Here is a 19,944-nt window from a genome sequence, read left to right as displayed (position 1 = left end):
TAATAATCAAGTCAAGACTATAAACAGATTCTTCATCTTCAGCATCTAACATCATGCTATCTTGTGAACATTTGAGATTGGTTCTACTTTTTTTTTTTTGTTTTAAAGAGCACATTGAATGGTTAATTGCTGGGGTCCAGCCTCGGCAGTGGTGGGTGGCTCATACACAGGAAGGTGACACGGGTGATCAGGAACAAAAAATTAGACTGAGACCTCATTGCATTTGTCTGGTGCATTTTCTTCTTCAGTCTTTATTACCGGACAGGGTCTTTTGAAGAGGAGGCTTGGAGGAAGCTTGGTAACTTCAGTCCTGGGCCAGAGGAATAACATTGCTGGTTGCATAGGCCCAGATAGAAATCTTGTCTTGTTAAGTAAAGACATGGTTAATATATACTAAAGTGAAATATCTATATTGCTTTTGGGGTAATTTACAGCTATGGGGGTGAGCCTATTGCCTACATGGGAAAAGAATGTGGTCTTGCAAGCAGCTTAATGACTGACCTAAAGTTTACTGTGTACTTGGGACCCTCTACGTGTTGTTCTATACGATGGCTGTGGCTGAGGGAACAGCGATCTTCCCTTGTCCTGAGATCAAAGGTGGCTCATGGTCTTTGTTTCGGGTATCAGTGCCTCACAGATGAGTCCCTAAGCCTCCCCCAGCTACTGAGGTTGTTTTACCAATTTAGTAGCTTTCCATTAACTCAAACCTTTTCTAATGGTATCTATGTAATCCCCAGTAGGAGAGGTGACTGCAGCACTCTTCATTGACATTTTCCAGGCAGGTTGGGGGGACTTCAGGAGATAATTCCCATTCGCTAGCGTTAGGGATCCGCATTCCTTCAGGATTATTGTAAAAATTATAGTAAGGCTGGGGGTGTTATTTTGCCCTTATGGGGTACCGTCAGTAAAGCTCATGACAGAGAAATTGAGTACCGGCCAGTACAACGACACAAGGGAGGGCTCGTAAACTGGGCCGTGCCTCACAGTTTCTTCCCAGTCCAGGCCTTGCCTTTTAGACATGGGAGGCAGCCTCTTTACCAGCTTGTGTTGTCTGCATGGCCCCATCAGTTAATGATATATTTCACTCTGCAGTGGTACTCTGTTCCACTTGTTTACATGCACTGCTATTGCTGTTCATTTATTTCTCCCAAATCCGCTACCCACTCACTGGTGTGGCTTCTATTATAGTATCTATGATTACTCTTCTACTTCTATGCTATGGAGTTCTTAAGCTTCAGCTAATAAGTAAAGACACTCAGTATTTGTTAAACAGACTACAGTATTCGTCTTCATGGCCTAGCGTATTTCATCTAGCCTTATACCTTCTAGGTTTGTCCTTTGTGTCAAATGGTAGGAGATTCTTGTTCTTTAAGGTCGGGTGGGATCCACTGGGCATATGTGCCACAGTTTATTCATTCATTCATCACTTCTGGGCACTTAAGTTGATTCCATGTCTTAGATTAGTAAATAATGAGACAATCAAGATAGATATGCAAATCTGTCCCCAATATTGTGATTTCCTTTGAGTATATAGCCTGTCGTGGTATAATTGGGTCAGCTGCATCCCTTTGGTTCTCCCTTTTCTGCCTTCCTTTTTCACGTAAAGATCCTTGTGATTACACTGAACTCACATAGAAACCCAGGATAATCTCCTCATCTCAAGATCAGCTGATTAGCAACTTAATTCTGTCTGCAACTTTAATTCCCCTTTTGTAAGTAACAATCCATTTACAGGGAATTGTAATAGGATGTGAATCTCTTTGGGAGGTCTGTCATTATTATGTCTCTCACATATATTCACATACCTACATTTGTATATGTATCAAAAACAGTCTGGAAGTATATACACTAATGAGTGATTTTCTCTGAAGGACTGGTTGAATGTAGCTTGAAAATGAAATACCATGTATGTTAAATATTAATACTTTCTCAGTTTCTTTCATTCACGAAAGAGAAATACTCTGACACATCCTAGCCCTCTCCCAGCCTTTCAGCCAGCTCACATAACAGGTGGGACACTGGGGACGCCTGGTATTTTCAGGTCAACCCAAGATCCAAACCTGGGGCCATCCAGTATAGCTGCAGGATAGTCTACCTACCACCTGTGCCACCATGACTGGGCCAATATTAATAATTATTCAGTACAAAATGAATGTAATGTTATAATTAAACTCGTTACTTAGTGGCAATATGAGGGGTCTTCAGAAATTTCATAGGAAATTCATATTCTGATTAAACTGCGGGGATTTCAGATGTTTTTGCACCAAAATAAACTCGTACTTTAATTCCATTTCCTGTGAACCGTTGGAATTTCCCTAATATATCCACTGAAGAATAATACAAAAAGAACTAAAAAACAAAGTGCCCTTGTTTTGATCCATGACACTAAAGAAAGAAATAGATTTAATAGATAAATCTGTAGTGATTTGAGTTGAGGATTTTAACATCTCTCAGTAATTGATTAAAAAAAAAAGTAGACAAAGTCAGTGAGGAAATAGATTATTTGAAGAACACTTTAAAGCAATCTGACCTAGTTAAAATTTGTGTAACTCTACAGCCATATCAGAATATGCATTATTTTCAAGTGCACGGAGAGCAGTCACTAAGATAGAGCATACAATGAGACATAAAACAAATCTCGCTATCAAAGAATTACCCCGATACTTAACAAAGATTAAAGAAAAGTCAAGTGTGGACCAATTCCCTCATGAACATAACACAGAAATTGTAACAAATCAGTAATATACACAATATGCATCATTACCAGGTGGGGTTTATTTCTCAAAGGAAATGTTAATTTAACACTTGAAGATCAAACCAATGTAATAAACCACTTAGTAGAATAAAGGAGAAAATTCATAAGAAATGAAGAAAAAGCACTTGACATAACTCAAATACTCCATCATGAGCAAACCTCCTGAAACCTCTCTAAACATATTTAGGAAATTTAGAAGACTATTCTCTAAGCTGCTCTGCCTGTACTACTCTTCACTCACTTTTAACAAATTGGCCTTTAGAAAGAACCTGGATTTGAGCCAAGATTGTTTCTGCCATGGACACTGAGTAATCCAGCCTTGAAATATTTGCAGTGTGCAGGATGGACCAACAGCTCTGGACTGGCCAGTTGTAGAAGGTTTTCCCTGAGGAACTCAGTAACACCAGAACCATTAATGATACGTCTTAGCTGTAGCTGGATATTGGAATTACTTGGCCACCTTTAAAGCTTTGACATCAGTTTTTGTTTGCTTGCTTGTTTTGTTTTCAGCATTATTTCTCTTTAAAATACTTTATTTTTTTGTGACATTCAATAAAATGTCAGAATCTTAAGTGAAATTTAGCACATTTAGCCATTTTCGTACAGTTCAGTGGCACTAAGTACATTAACATTGTGCAACCATCCCTCATTAGAATTTTGGTCTTGTCAAATTAAAACTCTATACTTGGGACCAGCAGTTAGCGTAATGGCTATGTCGCTGAACTCCCATGTAGTCGACCGTGGTTTGAGTCCCAGACCTGGTGGCTTAAACTCACACTGAGCGCATGTGTGTGTGTGCTCAAGATCCTGAGAATGGAGAAAAAGGGATTGCCACTTTGCCATCCCCCTGGGGGATTAGTTCTCGCTCTCTGTCTCTATGTCTCTCTCTGTCTGTCTGGCGAGCACACATGCCCTATAGCAAAAACCTCTCCAAAAAAACTCTATAGTCATTAAACAATAATTCCTTATTTCTTACTATTCATTAAAAAATAATTCCTCATTTCCCACTTCCAGTTCTTAACAACCACCATTCTTTGTCTCTATGCATTTGACTCTTAGTGGAACTTTATGATATTTGACACATTGTGTCTGGTTTATTGAATTAAGCAAAATGTTCCAAGGCTCATTCATATTGTAGCATATATCAAAATTTCTGTTCTTTCCAGGGCTAAATACTACTCCTTTGTATGTGTGTGCCACAGATTTGTTCATTTATTTCTCCACAGATGGACCCCCAGTCGCTTCCAACTCTTGGCTCTTGTGACTAATGCTGCTGTGAACATGGGTGTTCAGTATTTGAAAACTTGCTTTCAGTTCTTTTGGGTATATACCAAATAATTCCCCACTTCCCATTTCCATCCTCTGACAACCATCATTCTATTTTCTCTTCATCTGCTTCTTTTTGATACCTCATATATGCGGAGTTATATAGTATTAAAATAATAGAAGCCACACTATGTTTTACAGACAGAGAAGTAGCCCTCTTGGGAGAAGGTCATGCCACAGCCCCTTTTTCAGTTTTCCTTCCAGGATTTTGGGCACGTGCGCATACACACACACACACACACACACACACACACACACACACACGCTCAGTGTGCTCCTCAAGCCACCAGGTCTGAGATTTCAACACTTTATGAAATCTAGCCACCTTAATCATCACACCACTCCTGGTCCCCTAACACCTTGTAATCTTAAAGGTTGTGCTCTTATTGAGTCTCTTGAGAAAAATATTTTTTAGGTGGTCAGTCTGGAGCTGTTAGCCCACCTGCATGTTGTACTGTGTATGTAAGAATGGATTCCTCAATATTTGTGTAAGAAACAATCCTGATGCAATCCCTGCGTTCTTTCCAAAGGCCAGCTTGTGAAAGATGAGTGAAAAACAGGCAGAGCAGCCTTCAGAATAGTCTTGTAAATTCTCTAAATTTGTTTGGAGATAGCTAAAGCAAGGATGAGGCTCCACGCATTTGCACGGACAGACTGATTTTTCATGTGGGACACGCGAGCCTGTAGAGTGATGAAAACCTTGGCGAGACTTCATGGCAATTTTCTTTGATGTGATACTCTTTGTTATCTGCATCGTCCTTTCTGCTTGACCAGTTGTTGGAGGCAACTATGAGGGCAGTTCAAATAATCCCTTAGTTCGTAGATTGCCTAATAGCAACTGAGACAACCTAATTTGTTCATTCTGTCTCAACATTAGAAACCATTTTTTGTGACCATTTGTTGGTGCAAGTAACTATAATACAACTGTGATTGTGCCATAAAAATCTGTGTTGTGGCTGAAAGCTCAGAGCCAAAGGTAATTATTTTATTTTCCACCCCTTTTAATTATACTCTTAGAGGCTATTCTGAAAGTGGGTGAGGAGGGGTCAGCAGGTGGTATAATAGTTGGGGTGCTGGACTCCCACATGGCTGACTGTGGTTTGAATTCCAGACTTGGTGGTTTTCTTTCTCACTTTCCCTCTCTTTTTCTGTGTCTCTCTCTGGTCAAATTGAAATAAGTAAATAAATAGCAATGATGAATAAAATCATTCTTTTTTTAAAAAACGCATGAGGAATGGAATATACTGATCTTTATCTGTTCACTCTTTCTTGGTTTCTTTTTGTCTATAAATCTTTAGTGCTTAGTTCTCTTGCCTCTTTCTTGTGTTCCTTCTCCTGGGTTTGGGAGCATTACAGGACACTGTCCTGGAATCTGGGTTACTAAAAGCAATATCCCTGACTTGGAATTCTTCTCTCCCACTAAGGAACTGACACCTGACTCCAGGTGATTCAGGCTGAGATTCTCCTTGTCATTCCTATCAGAATGTTCAAGTCCTGTTTATCCTATTCCATCGGATTGGTATAATAGTTGGGGTGCTGGACTCCCACATGGCTGACTGTGGTTTGAATTCCAGACTTGGTGGTTTTCTTTCTCACTTTCCCTCTCTTTTTCTGTGTCTCTCTCTGGTCAAATTGAAATAAGTAAATAAATAGCAATGATGAATAAAATCATTCTTTTTTTAAAAAACGCATGAGGAATGGAATATACTGATCTTTATCTGTTCACTCTTTCTTGGTTTCTTTTTGTCTATAAATCTTTAGTGCTTAGTTCTCTTGCCTCTTTCTTGTGTTCCTTCTCCTGGGTTTGGGAGCATTACAGGACACTGTCCTGGAATCTGGGTTACTAAAAGCAATATCCCTGACTTGGAATTCTTCTCTCCCACTAAGGAACTGACACCTGACTCCAGGTGATTCAGGCTGAGATTCTCCTTGTCATTCCTATCAGAATGTTCAAGTCCTGTTTATCCTATTCCATCGGATTTCACTAATCAGTCTCACTATGGCTTCTCTCTGTCCACAAGCCCCAAACATACTTATTTTCATAGGCCAGAAGGCAACTTGTAATTCCTGTCATTATAATTGTAAACATTCTAGGACTTCTTTCCTTTGTTTTGTTCTATTTTGTAGACGACATTGTCCTTTAAGAATGAACCTTTGCTTTCTCAGCACTGGTTTCTTAATGTGAAGCAGAAGAAAGTGTGGCTCGTGTTTGTAGAGTCCTGGCACAAATCCAGAACTCAATATCTACTTGATATTCCAGAATGCAACCCTGAGCTTGTGAATTTAATACCATGGAGCAGCATTTTTCTAGTGGACTATAAAATAACTCAGCGGTAGTTCACATTTATTGAACAAAAGTACGGTAAAAAGTGTGTAGCTTATAAGCCCTAAATAGGGGTGCTCAGGGTCTTTATTTGGTGGGACATTTGTAGGCTCTCAAAATGTTCCTGTGGTTTTCGGTTGGGACCTTTTCGGAGGGACTTGGTATAGCCCACTGGGGTTATACCACCAACCTGAGGTCTTTTTTTACTTTTCTCACAGACTTGGTTGGTTTTCAGCTTTTCCCCTTATGTACTTTTTAGTTATCAAGTAAATTCATTATATTTTAGGATATTTATTGACAACTTGATGAGGTCATATTATCAGTTTATTGAACACAGATTCCTAATGGAATGAATCACTTTTATCCCAAGACACTCTTAAAAGCTGCTGGGCTGGCCACACTGCAGTCCCTTTTCCTTCATCTCTCTCTTCTTTTGGGATTTTGAGCATGCATACACATTCACTCGGCGTGTTTCTCAAGCCACCAAATCCCAAACTCAAATCTCATAGTTGGCACTGTGGAATCCAGCCATCTTAACCACCTGCCTAAGGGCTGGCCTCATCCTGTATTTCTAAATGATGGAATCACCTTTGCATTAGGTAGTTCCTTTTTTTTTTACTTATACACTTCATAGACATAAATGAAGAAATGAATAGAATGTCTGGATAGTATGAACCATAAACCTAAACTTTTCATTTGTGAGAATTTATAGTTTGAAACATAATGTAAATGATTTAAATTATAACCACTTCCATGCGTGATTATTTATTAAAACAAAAATATGCCTGCATAGATTTTTAGTTTTATGTAGGTATAACAGAAGTTAAGGCAGAGAAAGATGAGCCCATAGATTATATGACACAATATTCCTTTTCTTTAAACAAAAAAAAAGCAAAAAGCTTAGCAACAGTAGCTAAGCAACATGTAAAAAAATACATTGATTTTGAAGAAAGAGACTTAGCCATTGCTATATAAAAGACTTAGCAATTTTAGACTATTATTATTTAAGATTGATGTGTTATATATTATTAATACATTGCTGTGTTAGTCATTTAGTACTTACGTTAGCCAAAAGTCTAAGTTTATTATCTAAGTTAATGAAAGAAAAAAGATTCCATCAGAATAAAATATCATTTTAGGAGATGTTTCATAATATCCATGTTCGGTCTAGAACAATATATTCTAAAAGTACAAATTTTTTTAGCTCATATGGACTGAGTTTCTTTGTTTTTATAAAATTAAAATACATATTTTTATAATTTTAGTTACAAGTTTGAAATAGCTCTATATGAAATTACAATTAAGAAAAGTATGTAGTATGAAAATTATCCTGGTTTCCTAGAAAGTCTTTGAGCTAGTCTGTTTTATTTTAAAAAGAGAACTTTCATATAATAATTATTCTTTTTTTTTTCTTTTTGAAGTTTTTCCATAGGGCGAGAGTGCTGGTTGGAGAGAGAGAGAGGCAATAAGGAAAGGGAGAAATCTTTCCCCTGGGGACATGTCCATCCCACAACTCCTTATCCTCTATTCTCTTGATATTTTGGGCATGCACACACACGTTCCTGTGATTTTTCAAGCCGGACTCAAACGATGGTTGGCGATATGAGAGTCCCGTGCCGTAACCACCATGTTACCTGCTGGCCCCATGATTATTCTTTTGAAACAACTTTGGTAATTTTGCTAAGCAGGCTAGATCACATCTCTTATACATATAAGTCATCCTGAAAATGAATAATTTTATTAATAATGTATTATTTTTGGCCCAACTGTGGTGGTGCAGGTGGTAGGACTTGGCAATGCTGGAAGCCCTATGAAAGACCAGGGGTTAGGATGCTGGGTGGACCTGAACATGCTGGAAATGATATGCCTAAGGATCCTGGCTGGCTGGAGATCTGGGGTGTGGTGGGTGGCCTAAAGTCACCTTGTCAAGAGTGCCTGTTTGCCACCAAGAAATAAACTTTAAAATGTGTATTACTTTTAAAAGACATTTAATAAGCTTATGTACTCTATGTATTTACTAGTTCATGCAATGCTTTTTAAAAAATGCAAAGTTGATTTAATAGGTGATATTTTCTTTTTCTTTTTTTTGGCCCAACAATTTTTTTATTTTCAAAAACGACTTTATTCATGACACATATTTTAAAAAAAATTCCCACCCCTGGAAATGAGCTTTAAAAAAATAAACAAAATCCACCTCCCACCTCCCTGTTTCCACTTCCTCCCATCCCCTCCAAATAAAAGGGAAAAAAAGCAAAGGAAAAACAAAACAAAACAAAAAACTGAAAAGCAAAAAACACCCCAAAACCCCCAAAACAAGGTAGTGCATTTCCCCAAGGGGAAGGGGAATTTACACTGGAGCCGCTGGGAGCGGAATGGAGATCTTCGGCTACAGAAACCTACAAAGAAAGACACTCAAAACAGAAAAAGAAACACAAAGAAAACAAAATAGATCACCAGCCAATCTGGAGGGGCAGGGAGCTGGCAAAGAGGGGTGGGGTAGGTGGTAGACCTGGCAGGACAGAAGCAGGCAGGAGGGGACTGTGAAATGCAGGGAGAAGATGGAGGGAAGGTAACAAGCAGAACAGTTTGGTGTCCTTCCAGAGCCCTGGGTAAAAAAAACTAAAAACCAAAACAAAACAAAAAACAAAAAACCTACCACCCATGCCCACCTACCCTTGAGCAGCCCCCAAGGGAGTGAAGTGGGGCAGGGAAACGTGGGGAACAGCTTGTGCAGTTGAGACCTGTCCATGATGAATCCCCAGTGAATAAACAGCCCCCTGCCCCACTCCCTGGGCCTTCCCCTACTCCCAAAGCAGATCCCTCCTCAGCAGTTATGGGATTCTCCCCCCTTCCACAGTATATCTTTTTTTAAAATATATATATATATTTTTTTTTTTCCATCAAGGTCATCTTCTTTTTCTTTCTTTTTTTTTAATTCTTTTTTTTTTTTTCCCCTCTCTCTCCTCCTAATACCTAATACACACTCTTTTTAGTAAGGGGAATACCATGATGTCGCTCGAGCCCGGCCCCTGTAGACACGACCCCGGGGCCTGCTGTTAAAACCATTGTAGGATCGAGAGCGGAAGCTGTTGTAATTGGTGGTCTGGGCACGGTAGCGGGCTCGTGGGAAACCTTGGTCTGTTGTACTGATGCCTGGTCTGTTGGTTCATTTTGGGATCACCTTTATTTGTCTTCCTCTAAACAAGGATTCATCTAAGGCCAGGGATGTCCTCACTGACTTTGAGAACTCTATATACGCAAACCCTTTAGGATGGCCACTAAATTTGTCACAGAGTATGGTAACACGATTGACTGAACCACAGCCATGAAAGTGTGCTTCCAGCTCTTCTGCTGTTGCACCATCGTCAACATTGCCAACATAGATGGAACAGGCATCAGCTTCCATCTTCTCCTCAATGGACATAATCACAGGGCCAGCATTGCCTGGAGGTGGGCTCATATTCATCTGCTTCTCTACCTCGTTCTGTAGCTCCTTTAGCTTCTCAGCTTCTTCCTCCATCTCCCTGACTCGAGCTTTGATCGCTTCCAGCTCCGGGTCCTCAATAGCGCCGTCCCCCCGGTCGCCCTCGACCAGTCCTGGCTCTTCCTCCTCTTCCTGGCTGCCGGGGGCTCCCGAGCCAGGCTCAGGGCCGGGAGCTCCCGGGGTTGCGCTGGGCCGGGGCGCCTCCTCTTCGGGCTCGGGCTCGGGCTCCGAGTCCGGCTCCAGCAGCAGCTCCTCAGGCTCCAGTTCCTCAGACTCCAGGTCGTTCCCATAGTCCCCTGCGTCCCCCGGGGGGCCCCTCCTGACCTCCCCACCAGCCCCAGGCACAAGATGGCGCCGCCGCCGGGGCCCGGAGCTCCGACCGCCCGCAGCTCCCGCTGCTGGTGATATTTTCTTTTCTATATAAACAAAGTGAGCAGTTATGTGATTTGCCAAGACTGATGAGCCACTGGAGAATGAAATAATAGAACTGCGACAGTTGACCACCTTATTTGTAGGACAGACCCCTCTGTGCTTTTGACTGTCTAGACTGGTTTCATTATGAAAGAGGGAGAAGTCATCTTCATAATAAAAGAAAAAGTTGGAGTTGCTAGAACAATTCAGGAGGAAGGTTGGAAAGATTTGCAAGGGGCCTGAGAACTGGGTAGAAGTTTCATATTTCCTCAGGGTCTTTAAACGTAAATAATTTATATTAAATTTCTAAAACGATTAGTGTGACTGCATTTTTTTGTAAAATCCGAGCTTTTCATCATCTTGATTTACCTGGAGTATTTATTATCCAGTCAGTAAGTCATTAGTGAAAAGCTACTATACAAGGAAGTCGTTTGGTGGTAGGACATAATGACAAATGACACTCATTCCTTACCCTTACAGAGATTAAAATCTGTGTGGTCAGAAGACTACAGCCCAGGGACCAGCAGTTGGTGTAATGGCTATGTCACTGGACTCCCATGTAGCTGACTGTGATTCGAGTCCCGGACCTAGAGGCTTAAACTCACACCGGGTGCGGGTGCGTGTGGGTGCGTGCTCAAGATCCTAGAGCAGAGTGGAGGAGAAGGGATTGCGGCATGGCCATCTGCCAGGGTCCAGTCTCGGCGGGGGTGGGTTGACTGGTCGGAGGCAATCCTGGAGAAGAAGACTAAGGCCTGGGTGCCTTTTTCATGCACGTCCTTAGCCGGACACCCCCAGAGATTGCTCTCTGAGGAGTGACAACCGCTAGGAATCATCGTGCCTTTTTATTGAAAATATGTTACATGCAAGTAAATGGGTGAGGGGTTACGTGTTCTAATGATCAGTTCAATAGGGATTATAGATTTCATTCAGGGTTGGATTAAGTGTGGATCTATTGAGGTTCCACAATAGTTTGTTTGATGTAGTTGGGTCTCCATGGAATGCGATTTCGGGGAAGCGGTTCCAGCAAGCAGAGATAATTATCAGCTGATACAGTGGCAGCCATCTTGTAATTACTGAACACGATGCTGAGAAAAGAAAATCTCAAGTACAGATATTAGTTCTTATGGATCTTAATAAAGAATGATACTTATATAGTTTTATAGGGATCTAAAGCTTAATTTAAGGAATCCTAATATATTTATCTATTTCACTTAGTGAGGGTGGGGGTGTCCTGGGCAAGTTTTGGCCTAATCCTATTTTATGTAAAGAAAAGATTATCTCTAAATTTATGTTAAATGTATCTTAAAGGGCCTTCCAAAGGTCAAGATGATTTCTGCCTAGATGTGACCTCATCACACCTTCTATTGTGGCCATGCTGGAGTGAAGCATTGTAATTAACAGTAGGTGGTCAGAGCAAAGGGGAGCGGTCAGGGGACTTCCTGGAAAATTTTACCATATACTCAGGATGTATAAGAGAGCTATGTAATTCTTTTATAGTAGTACATTGGGGAGTCAGAGGGGGGTTGCTTCCCAGCAAGGCTACCACAGTTTCTAGAGCAAATAGCAAGTGGCCCTGCCGACATGCTAATTTGACCTAAGTTTTATTTCTAGGTCGGGGTGGGGTGGGTACACAGCAACGGCCTTGGTGCTGTCCCAACCTAAGAGGTAGAGGTTAAAAGCTCAAGACAGATCCTGGGGCCCTACCGGGTCGGACTCCTCCAGTCATCTCCCCTGGGGGGTGATTTCTCGCTTTCTGTCTCTCTGTCTCTCTCTGTCTTTCTGGCAAGCGCACGCGCCCTATAGCAAAAACCTCTCAAAAAATAAAGAAGATTACAGCCCATAGGCCAAATAAGATTTGTAAGCTAAGAATGACTTTTAAGTAGTTTACAAAAATCAAAGAAAGAATAATATTTTATGATAGATAAAAATTATTTGGAATTCTAATTTCAGTGTCATTAATAAACTTCTACTATAACATAACCACACTTACTTGCTTCCATGTGGTCTCTGGCTGATTGTTCCTTCAAGAATAGAGAAATGCTTCTCTATACCAATATCGCCACTGAACGTGGGAGAAAAGAAGCTTGATCCAGGCACAGTGGTAAAGATTATGCTTCTTTGGCGAAGACAAGAATTCTCTTCCATGTGCAATAGTCAGATAAAAGAACCACAATTTAAGAGGCCGTTAGGAAATAAGCCATAATATCTATGACTGGTATGTGGAAGAGATGGAGGGACAAAGAATTTAAAACTGAAAAATAGGACTGAATGGTACAAGTAAAAGTTATAAGCAATTGTTTTTGAACATGAATAAAATATCTGATGCTTCTGTAAATGAGGTTATGTATTAAGTGAAAAAATTACCCAGACATAAAAAGCTTTTACAGATGGCAAGTTTATGAAAGCACATCCTAGAATGTAGCAGAAATTATGCATGCTACACTGAGACAAGCATTTATAAATTGAATTCTTACTGGAAAGACTGTTGACCAGTATATTGAGAAAATAGGTCTGAGTGCTTACAGAAAGTTGTATGAAAATAGTCAAACTGGTTGCAGAATTCCTATAGTAGTTGGTAAGAACATGGATATAAATAATGTGCCCTAGTTAGCTATATTTAATTGGTGATACTGACAGTAAGTTTTTTAACTGTCAGAGGGCATGTGTGCTCACCAGAGAGAGGGAAGACACCCCTCATGGGACGTGATCATGTCGCGACCTTCCTCCTCCATTCCTCTGCCTGTCAGGATTTTGGGCACACATGCACATGCATCTGGGATGTCTTCCAAGACACCAGGCCTGGACTTGAGCTGTGGTTCAGCCATGTGGGATCCAGCTTCCCTAATCATTAAGCTATGGGCTGGGCCAGTATTGACAAGAATTTTTATGTGTCAGAAGCTGAAGGGCTCTTATTAAACTCTACAAATGACTTACCTTTGTCGGTAAAAACATTTTGCAAATTATAATGAAATTGGTCAGATCAGTTCATGGGGTTCAATTCCTACAATGGAGAATGTTAATGTGAAAAATTTAAATTAAAAAATGGAACATTTTCCAAGAAACATAAAATACAGGTCTCCTGATTACATCATTTGCCAGGAATTGCTTTATGCCATATAATTTAAAATTTAATATACCATGAATGTGTAGTAATTGACACCATGAGCTGGATAAAATCCCGTAGCTAAAATGCAGACACTCCAGTTTCTTTTTATGAATTGGATGTCTGGTGCCCTGTTGAAGTGCGAGTTCTTTACTGACTCAATGCTGAGAAATATTTCTGAAAACTTTTATGTCATTGAAGAGGAAAATTCTTACTCAGTTGCTAACAGTAAAAAATGGATCAACATTGCCTTCGTCCCTTTCCTCCAACTGTAACAGAAAACCTAAGACTGGGTAATTCGCAAATAGGAGTTTATTTATCTTAGTCTGGAGACTGGAATGTTTAAGAGCATGGTCTTGGCATCAAGCAAGTGTCATCCATGGCAGAAAGCACAGGCAGGCACGTGCGTGTGGCAGAGGATGGGGGCCACCTGAACTTAGCCTTTGGTCAGCTTATTCCCTAACAACTAACTCACTCCTGTGAAAACAGCATTAATTCATCTGTGAGAGCAGAGCCCTCCATGGTCTAATCACCTCTTAAAGATTCCGTGTCTTAATACTGTTCCATTGGGGATTAAGTTTCCCACATGTGAGCTTTGAGTTGCACATTCAGAGCCATCCATAAACAGCCACACAAAGGTGTCATTTGATTTGTTCACTTTAAGTGAAGTGTACCTTTGAGAAACTAATTTGGTAAGAAATAACCTAGCTCATTAGCCTACACTACAATAAATGTCTTGAAATGAAAAACATAGTCTGAACCATGTTACCAAAATGATAGAGTTAAAAATGGAATTCCAAAACGGTTGTCTGATTTTTACACTTTACGCAAATATACTCATATTGCTTAAATTTACCTTTCTAATTTACTATTGAGAGTATAAACAAAGAAGTACAAATTAAAGTTTGCAAACTGCAAAGCAGTGAGTAACAGTGAAATGGAATCATGTCGGAATGCCAGAACACAACTCCTGTCTAGATAACAACCATTGTATTAAAGAAAAGTCTATGTGTGGTAAGTAGCACCAGTGTTGGCAAACTTCAGTTTTGCATATAAATCAAATTATTGTTTCTAGTTGAAGGATTTGTGGCTGAGGTTTTATGTCCTGATACTATCGTTGTGAGTTTACAATGACAAGTCGAGGAATAACAAATTACAAAAGGAATTTCAGTAATGAAATATCCTGTTATTTCAGTGTTATTTTTTATTTTAAAATTTCACATATCTCTAGTGTCATAAACGCCTGATTGTACTGTCACACATTTGCATTACTGTTCGAGAAATATAATGTGATTTTAATTTTTTATGGCATTTAGACTGGTATCCAGTCTACTCCACTTCTTTAGGCCCCCGTAAGCATTAGAACACATGACCTCTATATAGTCTTGTAGCCTTGACCTTTACCTCTATTGTAAAGATTTGATGAATGATTAGAGAATAATTTATAACATATATATAAACAGTCTAAATAGCAGACATTTTTTCACAGTGTCTTCAACACTTTTTAGGGTGAAAAAGGTATCCAGACCAGTGGCTTCAAGGATATTGCTACTGTGAAGATGCACTTTTTTTTTTCCTACATGGATAACAGGGGCTATAAATACGATTTAACTAGATAGCCTTGCTCAGATGTGACACTCATCAGGCTACAAGCACATTATTGATCTGGCCTAGGGGAGAGACCATAATTACCACGAATCAGAGTAGCTTATCTCTTCAAAAGTGAGTTATTTTCTTATACATTGATACATTTGCTTTCCAATTTACATGGTAGTTTCTTGTCAGTTTGAGTAGGTGAGTCAGTTGCTTACCATCCTGACAAAGCGTCTTGCCCTATGAACAATGGACCAGATCCTGCTACTTAGTTGTAACTCAGTGTTCTAAAAATGGTTAGCTCATACCTAGCACTGTCTATCTGAACTTAAGTGTATTTCAGAATAACAGTGAGAGGCTCCTTTGCCAGTCATTTAAAAATAAAATTACTATTACTTTTATTTTGAAAACCCACATAAAATGGATGAACATAGGCCCTGGTGAATAGTTCTGGGGAAATGTTGGGACTATCCAAAGTGTTGGTCAGTGTTAACAGTTCCAGGAATAGATGTTTCTACTGGTGCTATTTAGTTCTGTATTTGTTTGTTTTTGTTTTAATCTAATCCAGGAACTTTTTATCTCGAAAATTTTACCGGGCAGACTGGTCCAATAAGAATTTCCTGTTAATAGAAGTCACATTAGAGTAGGTGAGCCTAGAATGCTCTTAACCAAAGCCTGTAGCGGCTAGCACTTCACTATGTAAGGCAAAGGCAAAGTGATTAATGGCCCAGATAGGCATTTCCACAATAAATTAATTAATGTAGGTTTACATTCTTCTCAGAGGTGGAGACGCATTCTCTGACATGTGCTCATTAATATAAGTTATGAGACAAAGTATTTTAATTGTATACCATGCCACATAACACTTTATAACTTGTACCAAGTCTGTCAATATTGAAGTCAGTAAAAGTTGAGTGACTGTGAAATAAGATTCTGAACAATTAATCTTAAAGTTATAATAGTATGAAGAGTGAATGGAAATTATAGATGTATGTAAGTTTATTATATTAGTCCCATTTTTTTTGGTTTGTATTATGTAAAATAAGTTTTCCTTTTAAAAAAGTCCATCATGATTATATTAAGAAATATCCTTGTATCTGTCTTTAGAAATGTTTAAAATATGCTCTATTGACTTCTTCTAAATGACTGAATTCCCACACATATTTTAAGAAAATTAATTAAGAACGTTTGTTCTAAGAACTAGTGTTGGAAATTGATAGTATATAATAGAGAAACATTTCTGTAAAAAGAAATAACATTTAACTGAGATGTGGATGGAACAAAAATTAGTTTTATTTTTAATCTTTATGATAGTGATAGAGTTGATAAAACTATAAGCATTTGTTGCAAAGAATCTTGAAGTTCATATTTAACTCCCTGCTGATTGTATAACCCTACCTTACATCATCCCAGTCTTGTAGCCTCTCCTTGAACATTGCCAATGACATTGTCTTTATTACTTTACTACTCAGTTCATAAAATTTACCCTCTGTCTGGTTTTAGAGTTGGGTTTTTTTTTTTTTAGATTTTTTTTTTTTAAATCTATGCGCCATACAATATCTACTGTATAGACTATAGTCTCCTTGAGGGCAGAATCAATATTTAAATGCCTAAAACCTTGTTTATAACTCATGTCTTCCCTTTAATAACATTACATGTTATTGAAGTAATCCATTGAGTACCAATTTGAGGGCATTTTACCTGTTGGAAGATTCCTTCCCAAATTGAGTGCTTTATCTTTTGTCAAGTGGTCCTATTCCTTTCTCAGGGATCTCCAACCCCAAGACTAGGACATCATCCTTTAAGGTAGAGCTTAAATACATTTAGTTCCTTAAATAATTTTCCCCTTTCCTAAAAGTTGATCTTAGTTTCTATTTTTTTTTTTCAAAATAACAATGATATTTATTCTACTGATTCTGTGGTTATTTTAATTGTAATTTAAACCACTCTCTGCTCCTAAAATTTCCTAATGATGTCCTTCTTCAAGGGAGGAACTCCTTTCTGGGTAGTGCCATGAGTCACTAATTGACTATAATAAACACCGAGACCACATAAGTGGCAAGGAATAATCATTAACTTCCTGCTGATTGTATAAACCTACCTTACATCATCCCAGTCTTGTAGCCTCTCCTTGAACATTGCCAATGACATTGTCTTTATTACTTTACTACTCAGTTCATAAAATTTACCCTCTGTCTGGTTTTAGAGTTGGGTTTTTTTTTTTTTAGATTTTTTTTTTTTAAATCTATGCGCCATACAATATCTACTGTATAGACTATAGTCTCCTTGAGGGCAGAATCAATATTTAAATGCCTAAAACCTTGTTTATAACTCATGTCTTCCCTTTAATAACATTACATGTTATTGAAGTAATCCATTGAGTACCAATTTGAGGGCATTTTACCTGTTGGAAGATTCCTTCCCAAATTGAGTGCTTTATCTTTTGTCAAGTGGTCCTATTCCTTTCTCAGGGATCTCCAACCCCAAGACTAGGACATCATCCTTTAAGGTAGAGCTTAAATACATTTAGTTCCTTAAATAATTTTCCCCTTTCCTAAAAGTTGATCTTAGTTTCTATTTTTTTTTTCAAAATAACAATGATATTTATTCTACTGATTCTGTGGTTATTTTAATTGTAATTTAAACCACTCTCTGCTCCTAAAATTTCCTAATGATGTCCTTCTTCAAGGGAGGAACTCCTTTCTGGGTAGTGCCATGAGTCACTAATTGACTATAATAAACACCGAGACCACATAAGTGGCAAGGAATAATCATAATTTAGGATCATTTTATGATTACAGCAGCAGTGTCATCATGAGATAGGACATCAGACTGTTCACTTTTTTCTCAGGAACGCTTACTACGATATCTATAAAAGTGATTTTTAAAATTAAAAGCATAGATTATTTTAGAAACACAAAGAATATTACAACATAAAGTTCAACTTCCTTATTTTATAGAAGACTTATTCCAGATCACAGCAAGCTAGTGGAAGTATCAGAAGCAGGGACCAAAACCTTTATTTATAATTATCTCTCTCTAGAGAGTTTTCTCACACTACTCTCTTCTGATGCCAGATTGGTTGTCTTTTCTAATACTACATCTGGTTGCCAGAAGAAAATAAGTGCTTTTGTTAAAAGTTGTTTTGTGACTTATGTAAAGGACTGAAGGTTCTATAGGCAATCTTCAGATAATACCAGGTCATTCTGTCTGTAACAGCTGAGTACTGTAAACTCAATTATTTTTTAGTTACCCCCAAGTTCTTCCTCAGAATTTTTTTAAGAGATATTTTTGCTATAGGGTGCATGCACTTGCCAGAGAGACAAAAAGTGAGAAATCACCCCCCGGGGAATGGCCATGTCACAATCCCTTCTCCTCCATTTTCCTCTTGGGATTTTGGGCACATGCTCACATATGCCCAGTGTTAGCTTTAAGCCTCCAAGTCCAGGACTAAAACCACAGTAGACTATGTGGGAGTCCAGTGATGTAACCATTACACCCTCTACTGGTCCCCCTCAGAAAATTTTAATCCATTAAAATTGAACTGGCCATTTTACACATATGGAAACATAACTGAATAACATTGAACTAGTTGATGAAGTGACCAGTATTTGACCTGATTAGAGGTAAATGATCTTCCATATCAAAGTTGAATTCTTGGTATCATTTATTGTGGAAATGTATATTTTTATAATGGGGAACATATATTTATATTAGTGTATCAATACGTAATGATCCTTCAATACAAATATACACAATGATAATTACCCTTGGATTTCAAAGAATGTGAATCAGACATGAAGTTGATTTTTTAAAAGTGCTCAAATGAACTAGAAAACAAGAATAGGAAGAATTAACTCATAGAGTTTCTTTCTTCTCCATGAGTTGTTAAAAGTTATAATAATAGAAATTTGGGCTCACAGACAAGAATTTTCATGTTCTGACATGTTTAGCCAAATCAAGACGAGTCTATTTATAATTTATTTAGGTCTCTTCTGTCTCCTTCTCTTTCTCTCACTCATTTATTTGTTAAATTATTTCTTCAAGAACGACTGAGTGTCAACCAAGTACCAAACCCCTTACCTGGTACTGGAGGACATAAAGATGACAACGTGGCATTGATTTCTTTCATTTCAAGGTGGTCAGGTGGGAAAGTCCAACATGTAACTGATAATAATGTCATAGCTTCGGGGTAACTCTCAGATGGGGGGAGACTGCATAGTAAGTGATCATTTTTAATTTATATGTTGGGATGATTTCACAAAGTAGATAATACTTGAAGTGGATCTTCTGTGGAAGAGGAGAGGAAGGGAAAGGCATTGGAGAAAGAACATAAATGAAGGCACAGAGCCAAAGGCATAGCTAGCTTGTTGCATTGTTCTAAGTGGTTCAGCTTGACAGGTGCTTAGAACAGAGAGCGGTGGGAGAAGCACGTGGGGACTGTTTGGGAAAGGCCATGTATGAATACTGATGGGTTTGGATTTTATGTAATAAATCCAGTGTTTTATAAAAAAAGGAAAAAGAACTGTACTAAAAAGGTATCATAACAAACATATAAATACACATACTCTTAGCCTTCAAGCTTACAATTCAGTAATGAAGATGAAAAAAATAATTAATACAAGATTTTTTTTTTAATCCCCAGTGCTTGCATGCACTCCCTGAGAGAGACAGAAAGAGAGGGAAAAAGAGAAAGCACCTCCCAGGGGACACAGTCATGTCACAGTCTCTTCTCGATTTCTCCATCCTGTCCAGATTTAGGGTTTGCACTCACCTGTGCTCAGTGTGTTTTTCAAGTTGCCAGAGGTAGAATGTGAACCATGCTTGGCTGTGTGAGATCCAGCTCCCTTAACCACTAGGCTATCAGGCTAGCCCAACAAGATTTTTTAAGTTAGAAAAAGGACTAAAAATGATACAAAATACAGTGGATATTCAGAACTGGAGAAACC

General features: G+C 38.7%; 2 protein-coding genes across 2 annotated transcripts in view; one reads left to right on the top strand and one right to left on the bottom strand.

Annotated features, from left to right (window-relative positions):
• Positions 1–9,377: 9,377 nt before the first annotated feature.
• On the bottom strand, positions 9,378–13,251 carry LOC102496624 (polyadenylate-binding protein 2-like). The gene is given in 2 exon segments (XM_027767404.1): positions 9,378–10,575; positions 13,234–13,251. Coding segments are annotated over 2 exon segments (1,200 nt in total). The 3' UTR covers positions 9,378–9,393.
• A 237-nt stretch (positions 13,252–13,488) lies between these two features.
• Positions 13,489–19,944, top strand: part of PNLIPRP3 (pancreatic lipase related protein 3) — a 52,594-nt gene continuing 46,138 nt past the window's right edge. Inside the window, exon 1 of the mRNA XM_014583294.1 lies at positions 13,489–13,630. Coding sequence (XP_014438780.1) covers positions 13,489–13,630 — 142 coding nt within the window. The remainder of the gene's footprint in view (positions 13,631–19,944) is intronic.

This window comes from Tupaia chinensis, unplaced genomic scaffold (genome assembly GCF_000334495.1).
Source record: "Tupaia chinensis unplaced genomic scaffold, TupChi_1.0 Scaffold000069_1, whole genome shotgun sequence".
Lineage (NCBI taxonomy): Eukaryota > Metazoa > Chordata > Mammalia > Scandentia > Tupaiidae > Tupaia > Tupaia belangeri.
The sequence above is the reverse complement of the archived record's forward strand: the minus strand, read 5'-3'. Positions and strand labels throughout refer to the sequence as shown.